This window comes from Convolutriloba macropyga, chromosome 2 (genome assembly GCF_964194025.1).
Source record: "Convolutriloba macropyga chromosome 2, txConMacr16.3, whole genome shotgun sequence".
Taxonomy (NCBI): Eukaryota; Metazoa; Xenacoelomorpha; order Acoela; family Convolutidae; genus Convolutriloba; species Convolutriloba macropyga.
The window spans coordinates 3688033-3701946 of record NC_134469.1 but is presented as its reverse complement, the minus strand read 5'-3'; the positions used below and the strand labels follow the sequence as shown (position 1 = coordinate 3701946).

General features: G+C 39.4%; 1 protein-coding gene across 2 annotated transcripts in view; it reads right to left on the bottom strand.

Moving 5' to 3' along the window:
- Positions 1 to 285: 285 nt before the first annotated feature.
- LOC142355780 (uncharacterized) overlaps positions 286 to 13914 on the bottom strand; it is a 30519-nt gene continuing 16890 nt past the window's right edge. Inside the window, exons 9-11 of one of the 2 annotated variants that reach the window (XM_075407841.1) lie at positions 10464 to 10674; positions 942 to 1286; positions 286 to 616 (exon numbers count right to left, since the gene is read on the bottom strand). In XM_075407841.1, the coding sequence (XP_075263956.1) occupies positions 501 to 616; positions 942 to 1286; positions 10464 to 10674 (672 nt within the window). In that variant the 3' untranslated portion in view covers positions 286 to 500. The remainder of the gene's footprint in view (positions 617 to 941; positions 1287 to 10463; positions 10675 to 13914) is intronic. The other variant, XM_075407848.1, reaches the window with a different exon arrangement.

The window sequence follows — 13914 nt, the reverse complement described above, 5'->3', positions numbered from 1 at the left end:
TATCGTTTGAGATGTGAAACAATGTCAAATTAACATCTGTGGTTGATTTTGCAAACATTATCACCATTGCAATCTCAAAGTTGTTCTTTTATTTTGATGTCTTAATTTTGAGAAATATTATTGGAACACAACCCTTTTTGCATATTACAACCTCCTTTAATGTACCTTAAACAGACGAATTGTTTCCTTTTAACTGTTCTCGCAGTACGTCATAGTATTTTATACCACACACACCATCTATCTATTATACCTATACATTTTAATAAAGCAGTAAAATCACTCAAAACTGAGCCGAACAAGTATTTCGGGGAAGGTTAAAGGGAAAGGTTAATGCGAAGGAAACAGTTGAAAGGCGAGGATTGTCTTCAAAGTTGAACAAAATCTGAACAACTATAAGTTTTGCGTCAAATTTGGTTCAATTTCACACAGCATGCGGAAATGATTTGACGATAGGGTTCGCTTAGAAACTCCAAATGTTTGATTGTGACTGATTGTTTGGTTTAGTTTTGAGCATTTTCCAATCGTTGCAGTCTTTCCATCATCATGTTCATCTTTTCATCCATCCTTCGAATCATCCGAGCCATTTGAGCGACCTGTTCATTCAGGTCAACGACACCTAAAATCGAAAAACAAATTTATCATATATAAAAAGATTCACGCAAAACTGACAAAAATGATTTTAAATTTACAATTAGCATCAAAATTTTAAAGATATTTTCTCAACAAGTTTTGCTCTATTGATTTTCGTTGGGCTTCCTATAAAATTTGTTCTGACAGAAAACTATTAGAACGGAAGAATTGCTTTCAAGTTGAAAAACTTTATTTTATTCAGAAATACTTGAGAAAAGTATTTAATAATAGATTTCTAGCTCAAATAATGTACAAGCACGTGTTAGATACAGATAGAATCTCGGATATAATCAATTGTTCTCATCGCGTACCTGTTTCGCCATTCAACTGCATTGATGCCATGTCACTAACTGCTGAATCTAATTCGGCCTCAACTGGGGGTTGTTCATAAACATTCTCAACCTCATCTTGAACCTGCTCCGGTGGACTAGTAGCTACTTTACTAGTAACAGGCTCCGCCAACGAGCTCTCTTCAACAATTCCGTTTTTCAAACAAAGTTCCAGAACATTCTCTCCATTTTTGATCAAATCTCCTACGTATGCTCGACGACGTTTGTTCAATTCCACAATCTTCAAATTGAAAATGTCATCGACTTTACAGATGGACTTGAAAAGTTCAATCTGTTCTTCTGTAAACTTTGTGGGGTATTTCAGACCTGCAAACAAGTTATGAAGCAAAATTAAGTACGTCGAAATATGTACGTAGGTGGAAAAGACAGAAATCAAAACTTGGCGGCAAAAAAGCAAATGCCATTAAATAGGTAAAATATACCCAAGAAATTATCCAGAATCCACACAGAAAATTAAAATACACAAAGTCATGTTTTTTATTTAAAACGTACTTCGCGATTATGGTTGACAAAACAGCTGCTGTTTTTGTTTTCTGTATTGATAGTAAAAAAACGTAGCCGCCAGATTGCGGAAATGGCTGCGAAAGAAATAGAATTCCTTGCAGTATAATAGAGATAGAAACAGATACAGATAAGTTATCGAAGCTGCTCAAAAAGTCATGTAAAAGACATTCAGCGATGAATTAATAAAGCTTGTTAAAATTCATTGCTCAGAAGCCTTTTCATTAGGGACCTTTATTACACATGAGTTCCTTTGACCATAAATTATATCAAATTAAACATAGTTTTGAGTGAGGTAAGTCACGTATGATCAAAACCCAATCACGCAAATGACCTAAACACTTTTGCCAGAAAGAGTGAGAAATGACGTCACGCGCGCAAACACGGTTATTGAGAGGAAGAAGTCAATCAGAAAATTTGACTTTTTCAGCCTTGCTGTGTGAACAAATGTAAAACAAAAAAAAGACTGTCAGGCAATTAAAATAAAACCAAGAGCACTGCAATAAAGTTCTGCCCAGCTTACAACATAACTGGGAGGTAATGCTTCGATAATTAAACGAACTTTCGTTAGCAAAAATTATTCAAAACCAAAAAGATAGCAACCTCTCAAGCGTTTTAAAATTCGAATTAAAAATCTACAGAATAAAAAAGTCCCATTGCTTGCATTCTTTGACTTAACAGTCGAACTGGCACGTGTTCAAGCATTCAGCTGTTGCAGATATCCGCAAATAGCTCTGAAGTAAATTTGGCCGGCAGAATTTCTCATTCTCGCTATCGAGAGCAATTGAGGTCGTTTCTGTAATTCGTTCTTGGTCTTCTGGGTAGTCCTCTGCCGATATGCAGTGGCAAAGCTTGCAAATCCAATGAATTTTCTCATTTGTTGGCCTTGGTACCGTGAATACCTTAGCTGTCGGCCATGACAAAACCCCTTCGAAAACTCGAAACCACTTCGAATTGCTCTTCTTCTTTAGGTGAAGTGTAATTGTCAAAGACCTCTTCTCAGTCAGCAGTTGACGTGCTTGTTCGGCTTCATTCAAAAACTTTTGCTGTATCCCAGTACAGACATGCTTTATAACCCCTCGAAAATACTTGAGTCCTATCTTGACCATCTTCACCTCGGAGTCTCTGGACTATGCCTCTGCTACTTTCAAAATGAACAACTGCCCGTGTACTAGTTTCCTCCTCCAACTCAAAATCTTGAACTCTAGGATCCACCAGTCGATTAATAACTCCACACCATTTTGGCCATTTCCCTTTTAAGTCACCCGGGTTGCAACACCAATCAACCTGTTTAGAAAATTCTCCAACCCTACTTGTTTTTGAGTCTATACATCGCCAGGGTCCAGAAATAGAGCTTGCGGGACGAACGGAACCATATCTTTTCTTTTGGACTATATTTTCGTTTTGAGAAGACTCCTCTTCATCTATACGCAACCACTTTTCTCAACTATACATGGGATTTCTTCAATTACGGTTGCAATCTCTTCAACCAAATTAGCTCTGAGATTGTCCTCGGCTAGACATTCTGCAAAAATTGTTTGAATGGGCTCTAGCTCTCTCGTATCAATTTCACCGCCTCCTACTAGAGACGGAAACTCAGGTGCCATGAGAAGTACATCCTTAAGGCTTTTCTCTTGAGTACAACCGAAGAACTCAGGAGGAAGCTCAGTTTCGTCATCCTCACTGTCCCATAGTCCAAAAAACTCATGAAGACACATCTCCTTCATCGTTCGCTGACGAACGATCTACACAGTACTCGAATCCATCAGGTGTGACTACTATCTCCAACTTCGACAAGAACTTTTCCCTACTCTCCTCCTGTAGTCTTTTGGCCATTTCCCTTTTAAGTCACCCGGGTTGTAATGCCAATCAACCTGTCTAGAAAACTCTCCAACCCTATTGTAGCGTATCTCCAATTCTCCAACTCAATTGTAGCATATCTACCACGTTCTGGAAGTTCCTCATTGCTTCATCTTGATGACTGCATCCCGTTCTCACTATTCCCGAATCAACTTCCTTACGATCAAAATTTTCCTAGTTCTCGCTTAAGGAATCTTTTATCCTGCCTTGTGCTTGACCATTTTCATTCTTTGATTTTCCTTCAACTACCCTTCTTCACCTACTTCTACTACTATCCGTACTATTACAGTTTTCTTCCCTACTTAAAGTTAGCCTCTTATCAATGATATCTAAATATTTTTCTAACGACATTATCACTTCACCAGTTTCCGACAACCAGAACCTGAAAGGCAAATCTGAAACCGCTTGCAACGCCCCCCCCCCCTCTCAGTAGACAAAGCATTGACGCCATAGCTTGATTCTCTCTCACTTGTAGCACTTCTACACCGTCAAGATAGTATATCTTCCAGTCCTCCCAATTCGTGAATCTTTCTGACGAAAAAAACTACAAACGGGAGCGCACTCCAATCCATGTTTACTAAATAATTATGTTTCTTTCTTCCTCTACTTATTCGTTGTGTTCCTCAGCTCTAACTCTTTCAACTCTGTCTAACAGTCCTCTCTGTCTCAGAAGATCCCTTAGCCACTCACGTCTGCTAATACCAATTCCTCGACCATTATCAGTAACTACTGTACCCCTATCCTGACTTAACCTGCTATGCCACTCACTCTACACTAAACTCTTGCTGCTGTTGAACAACCACTGGCCTACTCTGCAAACTTCTTCTTGCTATCTGCCTCAGAGTCAAACTCTTGAATTCGCGCTCCTCCAGTTTGAAGGAAAGATTAAACCTCTGAAATCGCTCTCGCTCTCGCTCTCGCCTCCTACTAGAGACGGAAACTCAGGTGCCATGAGAAGTACATCCTTAAGGCTTTTCTCTTGAGTACATCCGAAGAACTCAGGAGGAAGCTCAGTTTCGTCATCCTCACTGTCCCATAGTCCAAAAAACTCATGAAGAAACATCTCCTTCATCGTTCGCTGACGAACGATCTACACAGTACTCGAATCCATCAGGTGTGACTACTATCTCCAACTTCGACATGAACTTTTCCCTACTCTCCTCCTGTAGTCTTTTGGCCATTTCCCATTTAAGTCACCCGGGTTGTAACACCAATCAACCTGTCTAGAAAACTCTCCAACCCTATTGTAGCATATCTCCAATTCTCCAACTCAATTGTAGCATATCTACCACGTTCTGGAAGTTCCTCATTGCTTCATCTTGATGACTGCCTCCCGTTCTCACTATTCCCGAACCAACTTCCTTACGCTCAAAATTTTCCTAGTTCTCGCTTAAGGAATCTTTTATCCTGCCTTGTGCTTGACATTTTCATTCTTTGATTTTCCTTCAACTACACTTCTTCCCCTACTTCTACTGCTATCCGTACTATTACAGTTTTCTTCCCTAATTAAAGTTAGCCTCTTCTCAATGATATCTAAATATTTTTCTAACTACATTATCACTTCACCAGTTTCCGACAACCAGAACCTGAAAGGCAAATCTGAAACCGCTTGCAACGCCCCCCCCCTCTCAGGACACAAAGCATTGACGCCATAGCTTGATTCTCTCTCACTTGTAGCACTTCTACAACGTCAAGATAGTATATCTTCCAGTCCTCCCAATTCGTGAATCTTTCTGACGAAAAAACTACAAACGGGAGCGCACTCCAATCCATGTTTACTAAATAATTATGTTTCTTTCTTCCTCTACTTATTCGTTGTGTTCCTCAGCTCTAACTCTTTCAACTCTGTCTAACAGTCCTCTCTGTCTCAGAAGATCCCTTAGCCACTCACGTCTGCTAATACCAATTCCTCGACCATTATCAGTAACTACTGTACCCCTATCCTGACTTAACCTGCTATGCCACTCACTCTACACTAAACTCCTGCTGCTGTTGAACAACCACTGGCCTACTCTGCAAACTTCTTCTTGCTATCTGCCTCAGAGTCAAACTCTGAATTCGCGCTCCTCCAGTTTGAAGGAAAGATTAAACCTCTGAAATCGCTCTCGCTCTCGCTCTCGCCTCCTACTAGAGACGGAAACTCAGGTGCCATGAGAAGTACATCCTTAAGGCTTTTCTCTTGAGTACATCCGAAGAACTCAGGAGGAAGCTCAGTTTCGTCATCCTCACTGTCCCATAGTCCAAAAAACTCATGAAGAAACATCTCCTTCATCGTTCGCTGACGAACGATCTACACAGTACTCGAATCCATCAGGTGTGACTACTATCTCCAACTTCGACAAGAACTTTTCCCTATTCTCCTCCTGTAGTCTTCTGGCCATTTCCCTTTTAAGTCACCCGGGTTGTAACACCAATCAACCTGTCTAGAAAACACTCCAACCCTATTGTAGCATATCTCCAATTCTCCAACTCAATTGTAGCAAATCTACCACCTTCTGGAAGTTCCTCATTGCTTCATCTTGATAACTGCATCCCGTTCTCACTATTCCCGAACCAACTTCCTTACGCTCAAAATTTTCCTAGTTCTCGCTTAATGAATCTTTTATCCTGCCTTGTGCTTGACATTTTTCATTCTTTGATTTTCCTTCAACTACCCTTCTTCCCCTACTTCTACTACTATCCGTACTATTACAGTTTTCTTCCCTACTTAAAGTTAGCCTCTTCTCAATGATATCTAAATATTTTTCTAACGACATTATCACTTCACCAGTTTCCGACAACCAGAACCTGAAAGGCAAATCTGAAACCGCTTGCAACGCCCACCCCCCCCCCCCTCTCAGGAGACAAAGCATTGACGCCATAGCTTGATTCTCTCTCACTTGTAGCACTTCTACAACGTCAAGATAGTATATCTTCCAGTCCTCCCAATTCGTGAAACTTTCTGACAAAAAAAACTACAAACTGGAGCGCACTCCAATCCATGTTTACTAAATAATTATGTTTCTTTCTTCCTCTACTTATTCGTTGTGTTCCTCAGCTCTAACTCTTTTAACTCTGTCTAACAGTCCTCTCTGTCTCAGAAGATCCCTTAGCCACTCACGTCTGCTAACACCAATTCCTCGACCATTATCAGTAACTACTGTACCCCTATCCTGACTTAACCTGCTATGCCACTCACTCTACACTAAACTCCTCCTGCTGTTGAACAACCACTGGCCTACTCTGCGAACTTCTTCTTGCTATCTGCCTCAGAGTCAAACTCTGAATTCGCGCTCCTCCAGTTTGAAGGAAAGATTAAACCTCTGAAATCGCTCTCGCTCTCGCTCTCGCCTCCTACTAGAGACGGAAACTCAGGTGCCATGAGAAGTACATCCTTAAGGCTTTTCTCTTGAGTACATCCGAAGAACTCAGGAGGAAGCTCAGTTTCGTCATCCTCACTGTCCCATAGTCCAAAAAACTCATGAAGAAACATCTCCTTCATCGTTCGCTGACGAACGATCTACACAGTACTCGAATCCATTAGGTGTGACTACTATCTCCAACTTCGACATGAACTTTTCCCTACTCTCCTCCTGTAGTCTTTTGGCCAATTCCCATTTAAGTCACCCGGGTTGTAACACCAATCAACCTGTCTAGAAAACACTCCAACCCTATTGTAGCATATCTCCAATTCTCCAACTCAATTGTAGCAAATCTACCACCTTCTGGAAGTTCCTCATTGCTTCATCTTGATGACTGCATCCCGTTCTCACTATTCCCGAACCAACTTCCTTACGCTCAAAATTTTCCTAGTTCTCGCTTAAGGAATCTTTTATCCTGCCTTGTGCTTGACATTTTTCATTCTTTGATTTTCCTTCAACTACCCTTCTTCCCCTACTTCTACTACTATCCGTACTATTACAGTTTTCTTCCCTACTTAAAGTTAGCCTCTTCTCAATGATATCTAAATATTTTTCTAACGACATTATCACTTCACCAGTTTCCGACAACCAGAACCTGAAAGGCAAATCTGAAACCGCTTGCAACGCCCACCCCCCCCCTCTCAGGAGACAAAGCATTGACGCCATAGCTTGATTCTCTCTCACTTGTAGCACTTCTACAACGTCAAGATAGTATATCTTCCAGTCCTCCCAATTCGTGAATCTTTCTGACGAAAAATACTACAAACGGGAGCGCACTCCAATCCATGTTTACTAAATAATTATGTTTCTTTCTTTCTCTACTTATTCGTTGTGTTCCTCAGCTCTAACTCTTTCAACTCTGTCTAACAGTCCTCTCTGTCTCAGAAGATCCCTTAGCCACTCACGTCTGCTAATACCAATTCCTCGACCATTATCAGTAACTACTGTACCCCTATCCTGACTTAACCTGCTATGCCACTCACTCTACACTAAACTCCTGCTGCTGTTGAACAACCACTGGCCTACTCTGCAAACTTCTTCTTGCTTTATGCCTCAGAGTCAAACTCTCGAATTCGCGCTCCTCCAGTTTGAAGGAAAGATTAAACCTCTGAAATCGCTCTCGCTCTCGCTCTCTCTCTCTCTCTACTCTATTCTACACTCACAAACCTCACACTGAGAACTTACTTGCCAAGTACCAGCTCACCAACGTCCTGTTTCAAGCTCTGGGTGCTCTGAACTGGCCTTCTTCCTCTCAAGAACAACCAACTACTAACAATAACAGTCTTGAAAAACTAGCTCACTTAGCTTTTCCCTCTTTAGAGCACTTCTAACTCTCTGCTCGCAACTCTCTTTTTACCTTGCCTCACAAATCTCTTGTTCTCGGCCAAGGTCTTGTAGCAAACTTCCCTAGGAAAGCCGATACTCTACTCAATTTTCTGCACAAGCTCAGTAAAATCTCCTAGTCTCAAGAAAAGCTTAGCAAAAACAATACCGACAGTCGAGCACCAACTCAACTGAAAACGAATATGCAAGCTTGCAGTCTCTGTCCCTCAGTCAGGCTCCAACTTGACTCCGTCCACTGGTTTCTCCTCTTCTTCATCACTCGTCGCACAAGTCAATTCTCCTTCACTCCCTTGTCGTTCGCACTTGCAAAGTCCAAACGTCCAACTACAACCACCACAGCCGTCAATCCACTCCAACTGTCAAGAAGCCTCGAGATAGCCCTACCAGCAGCGCCACTGTAGAATTTTGTAATTTGCTTAGGCTGACTAGCTGGGGACCGACTAGCGCCCAAAACTCTAACAAATTGAAAGGGGTGTTTTGATGGCTCTCAGACTTGGAGGGTTTTTTCCCATGCTGCTCCTGTCGGCTGTCAGAAACTCTCGTTGCGATAATGAATTGATTCGAAAAATCAAATAACACCAAATGAATGAACAAGAAATCTAAAAGATCACAAAATCAATTCAAAAATCAACCAGAGTTTTATTATAAAAGATGGTTCACAACTTTAACTTCGTAATCAAATTCACAACTACAGAGCTTCTATTCTCTCAAATATACAAGCTCTCAATTCAGCCGCCTGATCTAACTGTGGTTCTCCCGTATTCTCAAGTGTTCTGATTTCCAATTGCACAAACCGGTGTTCTGAATTTATCAAGTCATTTCAGCTCTCTCAACAATGTTTTTGTTCTCACAACTTCTCTACAGGTCAACTCCTTAGCTAAACTGTTATTATGGCACTGTTTGGTGATGTTGTCGTTCAACTCCTTAGTAACTAATCAAGCAACAACCTAGTAGAAAGTTCAAAACATAGCTGGCAGATTGCCAGAAAATAGCCGCAATAGATTCGTAGATCGGCAGTCTAAAAAAAAAACAGTAAAAAAGACAGACCAAAAAATTCGTCTTTTCATTGAAGGCTGATCTGTTATATTTTGATTTAAAATCTGTATAAGTTATTGCTGCCTCTATTAGCTGATCTCAAATAACCTTCATTTTGAGTGATACACACCCATTTGACCTTATCTCTTTGAATTAAAGTAAATAAAAGTCAATTTCAAAGTGAGGAAGTCATTTTTGAGAGTGAGGTAAGTCAAGTGTGACCGAAAATTTAATCACGCGCATGAACAAAATAAACTCGCTCCACTAAGAGCGAAAAATGACGTCACACATGCAATTCAGTTGAAATTGCATGAACGAATGAACAAAAAATGGCTGTGACGTCATATGGTCGTAACAAAAATCATGACGACGAAATAAAAAAAAAACCAAGAGAAGGCCAATAATAGCCTCAGCTATCGCTGTGCGGCTATTAAACAAAAGAATTTGTTCACTTCGCATTATGGACCACATTAGTTATGATTTTCTTACATAAGTTTGTTATGACTTCAAAAGAACAATTGAATGACCTGAACGCCTTATACATTGATGACTTCTATTCAAGCTGAAACAATAGCAGCATCAGGCTTATGACGCTACCAAATAATCAATCGTTCAAACTATGAACTCAAGAATTTAAGCCTTATTTGGAAGTTTAAAGTCCCCCCTACGGTATCTATAAAAGATTTCCAAAAGTGACAACGATGGAATTTGCCCCAAGGTAAGCACAAACTCCCTACTATATTGGAACACGCTACGATAAATACACGGAGATAGCCAATGTTTGTAAAAGCAACCCTCTGAGAAAAAAATATTTCACCTACTCAACTTTTAGACACACATGGATTTGTCCCACTAACATTCGGTTCACCAAGTGGTGTTCAAATGCAAGTCAATATACATGCTAGCAACTTGTTTTTGCCGGACCGATTTTTTGAATTTCAGATTGTATCCATTTTTATGGCAACACTTTTGTGATAAAAGTAGGATTTCCCAAATTCTACACGACCCATCAGGATGATCGCCGCTGATCAATCTTATCCTGGTCGCTTGGGCAATCATACAATATCATTCAAGTTGACATGCATTAGGTCTCCTCCAATATGCTTCTGGGTTACCCCCTCGATGCGACATAAGTCTCTTTGAGATGCCCGCCAGGTAGTAATATCTAATATTTTCTATATTTTTTTGCTGCTCAAGTGAAACTCAAAATTCAATTCAAGTTTCAAGGATTTGGTTAACATGTTTAGATTGTTATGGTATTCATTTCATTATGGATTACATTTCGCCCACGGCAAAACATGATCCCCTTTTTAATAGCAGAACATATGCGTGATTATCTTACCATGCATCGACACTCGAATGGCCATTCCGGGCATAGTGTTGTGTTGGTCATCGTGTAAGAATTGAGAGGTTGCAGGTCTGATTTTACTGAAGGGCTGTTCGATTATGTCTCCCCAGTCAATGCAGTAAAGAGTGGCAGAAGAGTCAGTCACCTTGAGCACATTGGCTCGGAGCCATTGATCGTCGTGCAAAGTACACACAACCTCCATTGGCTAAAAAATACCGAGATAGACTACTGTTTCAAATAGATGACTGCAAGAAGAGCTAATTTTAATTTATTTATTCAACAGCCCTGAAGTAGATATTCCACATTTGCAGGTTATGAGCTATAATATTAGTAATGAGTAAGAATAGCACGTGTTCACAGTATGCAGAGTACCCAGCGAGTGATAAAAATTGGACAAAATTATGCAATCATGTATTTTTTCAATTAAATCTAAGAGTATTAAAAATTTACTGTCCACATTGAACAGTCCAGATTGAGCTCCAGTCATCGACATCTTCGCTTTATGAAACATGAACCAGCTAACGTCGGCGAATTGCTCTCAAACAACAAACTAGCAAAAAGTACATGTAGATGTTTGGCGTCAAAGGCAAAAAAAACCAATCAACATCATGCCAAAATCCTTAACCACCGCATTGAATAAAACATGAGAAGTCACAAGATACCTTTTAGCAGATCTAGTGGCTGAAAAACGATCAAAAAACAACAATTGAAGGCAAGATTCGCACAATCACAAACATTTCCAAAACAAATTGTATCTCAATGAATGAAAACGTTGGCTGAAAGTTTGATCGTTGGTTCCATAAACTGATTCAAAATACAAGGCACGAAAAAAATGAATTCATTGCTGACTTTGAAACCAAGCACTAGAAACACCCGAAAAAAAAACATAAGACCAAGAATCAACTTTTATTTCCATAACCAGGTGTCAAAATATTAATAAATATTACCATATCAATAACTGAAGAATCGACAGGTATTCACCTATCACTCAATAGCAACCGAAGAAGTCCACCACAAAAGAGATTAAGTCATAAAACAGCAATAAGTACAACAAATACTAACAACTCAAAAATTGAAAATTTTTGAAAACAATGCGAGAGTCATAGAAAGCAAAAGATATGAACTGCTACGAACCATTAAATCAAATAATTTAGGCATCCCTTGTAACCGATTACACTGGTGATTAACGAAACACAGCGAAAACACGACAAAATCAGCGTAGACCTGAAAAATTCCATAAAATTTCATGAAATCAATGAAAGTCAAAGACAGAAAAAAATAAGCTTTGCACTGAATTTACTAAATCGGTTTAAAAAGCTAATATTAGCAACCTATGAAATCTGTCCGTAATGAGATTAATTATCAAAAAACAAAAAGTAATAAACATAACCGACTAACCTCGGGCGAATTGCTCTCAAACGACCAGCGAGCGGTAGGCTTGGTCAGTAGCCTAGCCACGGGGGGGGGGGGGGGCGGGTGCACCGGGGGCTGATGGGGGCAGCACTGGGTGGGGGGGGGGGCAAAAGCGCGGTGGGGGGGGGGGTGGTGGAGCCAATAGTGGGGGTGGGGGGTCAACAAAAGGGGGGGTGTCAACCTCTAAGAACCGCTCCTCACACCATAAGTATAAGTATAAGTCTCCAAGACAGTTTGAGCTGAAACAGACCTGAAAGGCTCTAAGAGCACATAATGCCCGCTGGGCGCTACCTGTTATCCCGTTTTTGAGGACGAAAAGTCAAAAGCGTCAGACGAAAAATTGGTCAAGCGAAAAATCGCATAAAAAAAGACCGACAGGACTAATATAATTGCTACAAACTTCGTTTGAGAGCAATTAAACAAATACCACCAAAGCTCAAAAAATCATCAAACATTCTGAGAACAAAGTGTAAAAAGTCATCAAAACCGCAAGCAATCCGCTCAAAAACTTTATTAAGTTTATTTCTGCCTCATTATGAACCACCGATACTGTCATTATAGATACTGGGTGATTAGAGAACAAAAATATGTAAAAAAAAGTAAAGAAAAAAGGTGCCACAAATCAAAAATTCAAAAAAAATTCTATGATAAACAGTGTCAAAGTAAAAAATAAACAATATCTGCACGTCGATGAGTTCAATCAATTGCAAATAGGCGTCATTAGAATACATATGTATCATATTAATAGCACTCAAGAGAAGATACTCTGAACACAGCAGTCGAATTGCAGTCAAAGTGTCAAAATCTCAAAAACGATTGCATTGAACAAAAGTGACTAATAAAGTTCACGATTTTTTCATAAGCCACCGATGAAATCGCCATCAAAGATATAAAGAGATGAAACAGCAAAAAGTACAACAGTAATAAAATTGAAAAATTCACCATTTTTTGGAAACGAATAGAATATAAGTCAAATAACCTTCAATTAGAGAGACACACACACTTGACCTGATCTTTTTGAAACAAAGAAAAAAGTCAATTTCAGAGTCATGAAGTCATTTTTGAGAGTCAGGCAAGTCATGCGTGACCAACAACTTCATTAACCGAATGAAAAAAAAATCTATTTCCACTAACAGTGAAAAATGACGTCATGCACGCAATTAAGTTGAAATTGCATGGACGAATGAACAGAAAGAAGCACATTCGAAGTGATTGTCAAGTCTTATTGTGACAACGAAACCAAAATCTTGACGACGAAATAAAAACATAGCATGACGTCCTGCACCAAAGTGCAAAGAATTGAATTCACTAAAGACCTGGCCATTAAAATTTTACAGCAGCATCAAATAACAAGAGTCGATGAAACTACTAACCCTATATGCGCACAAAGAAAAAATAGAAAACAATTAACAGAAAACAATAAGAAAAATTATTTTTCCAAGACTCAGTGTTTTAAGAATCCCTAAAGTTAACATCAATCCACAGCAACATTGACTCTACTTGTCCTTAGAATTAGTAAATAATACAACTCTGTAGGAATCAATGACAGATAAATCGAAAAACATGTAAACACTGAAGAAGACCGGCAATAATTGTTTCAGCAAAAAAGTACTTCTAGATGTCAGTGGCGTAAAAAAACAACTAACTCCATGTCGAAATCCTTAATAACCGCATTGAATAAAAACATTTAGAAGTCGCAGATACCTGCGAAAAACAGTCAAATGATCTACAATTGAAGACAAGATTCGCACAATCACAAACATTTCCAAAACAAATTGTATCTCAATGATTAAAAACGTTGGCAGAAAGTTTGATCGTTGGTTCCAAAAAACTGATTTAAAACCCAAGACACTAGAGGAAAATAAGAATTCATTGTTGACTTTGAAACCAAGCAATAGGAATACCCAAAAAAAATATAAGACCAACGAATCAACTTTTCTTATCAATAATCAGGTGCCAAAATATCAAAAAAACACTTTTACCATATCATTAACTGAAGCAACTAAATAAACTCACCTATCACTCAATAGCA